We start from the raw sequence: 4,713 nt of genomic DNA on the forward strand, positions 1-4,713 counted from the left end.
TACTGAAACAGAATATTGATAGGGAAAATAGTTTTGATATTTATCCTTCTCTCAGACATGAGCATACTGGATTTTTTTATGGGTCATTTGTTGCTAAACTTCTAGTTTTATCTTAAAACTGACAGTGAGCACCGTGGAAAGGATGTGCTTTTGATTATTGCGTACTATACTTGGTAACTGAAATTGTAATTCAGACTAGTTCTATTTTCTAAAATATGTTATTTGGAAACAGTTGCATTTCTCTTTAAAGATTCTTTTTAAAATACCAGCAGGTCTATCTTTGTTCTAAAAATATTAGTTGTTATATACTTACAAAAAAGCTAGATAACTAGTAGAACATGATTTTTAGAAACGCTCAGCATCAACCTAATTCTGACCAGAAGAAACTGAAAAATGTGAGGACTTAGGCCACTCCTTAGAAATCTCCATGTAGTTGCATGATGATATTCTTATCTGCTGCCTCAGTGAAGTGAATTACAAACTGAGTGAGAAATACTATTATAGTCTGTCTGTAGGCAGATGTGAAAGCTGTAATCTGCTAGCATACCTTTTACTTGATAGAAAGCAAGGTATGATAGAGACAATAATTTGGAAGAAAAATTATATGAAGGGAAAATGTATTTGGATATGTCCCTGCACAGAGGTACAACAGCATTATGAATGGGAAAGTGTTACATTAATAGCCACTGACAGCTATGTAGACATTTCAAGAAATAATACAACTCATAAAGATAGAAACCTTGGCAGTGTTCAAGGCCAGGTTGGATGGGGCTTTGAGCAACCTGGTCTAGTGGAAGGGTAGTAGCCCATGGCAGGGGGGTTTAAGGTTCCTTCCAACCCAAACCATTCTATGTTTCTATAGAAATGTAACAGTGCTTTGTGCCTTGTTAATAAAATACGCTAATTCTAACCAACCGTGCAATTATTTCAAACAGAATTCTACAGCTTAGCATTATTTGAATTTAGAATTCAAAGCTTTCTCAGCCACAGTGATTTGCTATAGCTACTTATCAGTACATTATAAAAAATACAATGATTCTTCATAAGGTTTTCCTTATCCTTCTTTTTAAGGTTTGGGATGCTGTAGATACAGGCTGCTGTTTGAAAACATACTTCTGTCACTCCTGTGCTGTTCGAGCTGCCCGGTGGTCGTCTTGTGGAAGAAGGATTCTCAGTGGGGGCTTTGATTCCATGCTGCATTTAACAGACGTGGAAACAGGTAAAGGTCACGTAAGGGTGCATTATAGCCCTGTCTTTATCGAGTACAGATAACTTTGAATCTCACTAGCCTTATTCTTTCTTCTAAAAATGTAGATAAAAATCTATAGTTCCAAGTTAGAATTCCTGAAATCTGTCCTCGCTAAAAAAGTCTCAGCAATTAAGGGTAGTTGGAGATACTTAAGAAAACTCAAGTATCTTTAACTTCATGAGCATATGTAATTTCTGTTATCACATACAGAATGTGTATTTTTTTTTTTTTATGCTCTGTCATGATCATTCATTAAAGAGTTTGAAGAGCTTAAGGCTGAGTTCAGTAACATTTATACATATGGTTAATTTAAACATAGGCTTGTATCTCATTCTCAGTTTGGTTGGTTTTAAGTTTGTGCTGAAAGTTAATTACTTTTTTTTCCTTTTTTTTTTATAGAAACTTAAATTCTGTTATGAAACCTTGAGAGTGAACCTGTGTTGTTTTGATGCAGTTGTGAATTTACTTTGGGATTTGAATGTCATGACCTAATTTCCAGGATGATGTCTCTCCTCATGTTTCCTTCATAAACTAAAGCGGTTCTATTAGCTATATTTCTTTTCTCCTTTATGCATGTTGCCAGCATTCAAATGGCAGCACTCATTGGGGCTGTGCATAATAGGGCACCTCTGCGTGTGTATAAATGATTAGACCTAAAATAGTAGTTGTCAACTGAAGAGCTGCAATTTTATTTTTTCCAGTTAATTTACTTTTAAATGTTTAAGTCCTGCAAAGGTGCAATATTTTTTTTTGTAAGACTACAAAAGAAATACTTACAGAAATGACAAGCAGTTCTCATCTAGGAGGGTTCTCTGTTATGTAAAAGAAGTACATTGTATGCGAATATCTGGAGAGCAGCAGTCCTATTCAGATGAACTGGGAAAGCGGCCAACGAAATTTGCGAATATTGTTCACATGAAAAGAAGATTCTTTTCCATGGTCTAAGAATTTATTTTTCTCAGTGTTTGTCATACCAGAAGTGTTTAAATTCAGTGACTACTGGAAGGGAGCTGCTGTAGTTTGGGAATGTAAAACATGTGGCACAGTTACGAAATATTGATGTTTTGAGAATATTCATGTTTTTTGTAAGGAGGAAAAGAGCTTTATATGTCTGATGTAGTAGTATTACATGAGGTTAATATACCAAGTCATTAATTTGTCAGACTTATTGGCATTTTTTTATTTTCAGTCTCATTGCAGCAACCTTAAAATTTTTAGTCTCTTACATAACTGAATCTTACTAATCCAAGTTGATTAGTAAGAACTGTAGTTCTTACAAATTCTAAACAGAATGGCTACCTTCTTAATGGGATTTATAGCAGTAGAATAGATTTGATGTGCCTGAGTCATTTGAAGGGGATTACTGTAGGGAAGGGATTACTGTATGGAAAATCTCATTTTATAAAACAATTGAACAAATTCCAAAGATATGTTATTCTATTTATATACTTTAATTTCTAACATCTTTTTGACTCAACTATCCAGTAGTGGGATAGTAGTCTGGATTAAGTTGTTGGTAGTGGTTCTTTTGGAAGAAGGTACTTCTAGTGTTTTAGGCAATGACAATAACAAATTTGAAACCAAATTGTGAGTTACATAGTATTTCTATCTACTTAAATAAACTATGTGTAAAGGCAAAATGAATGCTTATAATCCTTGCAAATACCAGATATTCATTATTGCCTTATTTCTAGGACACAGGATTCCTTGTAGCTCTTGTGACTGCAGTTGTAATGTTGATGTTTAGACCTGACTTAGTGATACACACCTTGTTTGGAAAAATTGCACAAGTGATCAGAATTTTATTGTTATTTCCTACACATGCAGACCAGTTTCTGATTTCCTTCTCTCTTGTAAAGTTACTTTTTTTTGTCATACATTTTAGTCAATTCTTTTCAGAGAAACAGGGCAAGCAGTTTGCCTCTGGAATCCAAATCAGTTTCATATAAAAAGCCTCATTTCCATTTGAAATACACTAAGATGGCTATAAGATTTTGATTTACATTAGTTCACTGAATCATTCATTCCTCCTCACTCTTCATCAGTGCTGAGATGATTTCTTCTTTGATTAACTTCAGATAGTTGTTAGAACTGTTCCTTCACAGAGAACTTTAGATACATTTTTGGACTTCGATCTTAATTACTTTCTGTTGCTAGACTGGACTAACTACCAGTGTGTTTAAATCCAGTAAATGCATACTGATGAGATTTTATAAATAATAATGCTGTCTTTAAGGCTCTGTGCTCTCTCTCTTCTGTATGTTGTTCTGGTTCAGCATTTTTCTAGTCATGTTTGCCAAAGTCTAATCTTTCTTGTCTTTTTCAGTATGGATTCTATATATTGCATCTGTGCTATTAAAATTTCTACATGTCCTTCTCCAAAAGAAACCTAACAGTCTGAAAAGAATTACTTTCAAAAGTTTAGGAAAGGTTGCAAATGGAGCTTAGAACATGCATGGTATTGAGCTGCTTAGTTGGAAGGGTTTTTTTTTTTTGTCATTTTGTGTTGTTTTCTGTTAGGAACATAGTTTCTGCCCTATTAAATCAAAATTGTAGTCTAGCTAATTGTTTGTTCTGGGTCTGATGACAGCTAGTTGTGATTCTTCAAGGAATGTGCCAGCATGTTGTAACAATCAGTGGTAGAATAAGTTCCCCAGGAAATTTTGTTTCAAAGCTTGGACTTAAGTTTGGGTATCCCTTGGTCTAGGATGCTGGATGTTCTGGAGAGATCTTTAAAAATCTATCTATCTATTTATTTATTTAGTTAGTTAGTTATTTTAAATCTTTGTGATCTGAACACCATTGGAATAGAAGCAAATAGAGCAGATTTTTTTGTTGTTGTTGGCATAGAAATCCTCATGCAAGGGTAGAAGACGCATACATGAAATCTTATCCTGCAGTTTTACACCATCAAATGGCTTCCCCTTGTCAAGTGTCTTTAATGAAAGTTCTTATATATATTGGGAGGTCTAAGATTCTGCGAGCAGGGAAAAGAGGAACCTCGTAAGGTTCAACAAAGTCCTGTGCAAGAGAACAGGCTAGTGCTAAACTGTCTAGAAAGCAGCTTTGTAGAAAAAAACCTGGGGGTTCTGATGCTGAAGATGAATCAGCATTGCTTTCTTGCAGCAAAAGTTACCTTCATCTCAGGCCAGATTTGTAAGAGTTTACCTACTACATAGAGAAGATTATGCAAGGCTCTTTTCAGAGATGCATGGTGAAAGGGAGAGGCACAGGACAAATGTAAGAACGCAGGAAACTTTTTGACTCAGCTCAAGGGTCATCAAACACTAAAGCAGGTTGTCCAGAGAGACTTTAAGGTCTTCATACTTGGAGAAACTCAGATACTTCAGTAACCCCTAAGTAACCTGCTGCAGCTGGACCTACTTGTGAGTAGGGGTTTGGACTAGACGCCCCCTGGAGGTTCAACCTGTATGATTTGTTGATGCTGTCATGGAAGAACAGGG

The 4,713-nt window shown here is 35.3% G+C and overlaps 1 protein-coding gene across 1 annotated transcript in view; it reads left to right on the forward strand.

The window, feature by feature from the left end:
* The first annotated feature begins 1,032 nt into the window (after positions 1-1,032).
* WDR25 (WD repeat domain 25) overlaps positions 1,033-4,713 on the forward strand; it is a 29,102-nt gene continuing 25,421 nt past the window's right edge. Inside the window, exon 1 of the mRNA XM_010024429.1 lies at positions 1,033-1,219. Within this exon, the coding sequence (XP_010022731.1) occupies positions 1,033-1,219 (187 nt within the window). The remainder of the gene's footprint in view (positions 1,220-4,713) is intronic.

The sequence above is a fragment of the Nestor notabilis genome, unplaced genomic scaffold (assembly GCF_000696875.1).
Source record: "Nestor notabilis isolate BGI_N333 unplaced genomic scaffold, ASM69687v1 scaffold9001, whole genome shotgun sequence".
In the NCBI taxonomy this organism is placed as follows: Eukaryota; Metazoa; Chordata; class Aves; order Psittaciformes; family Psittacidae; genus Nestor; species Nestor notabilis.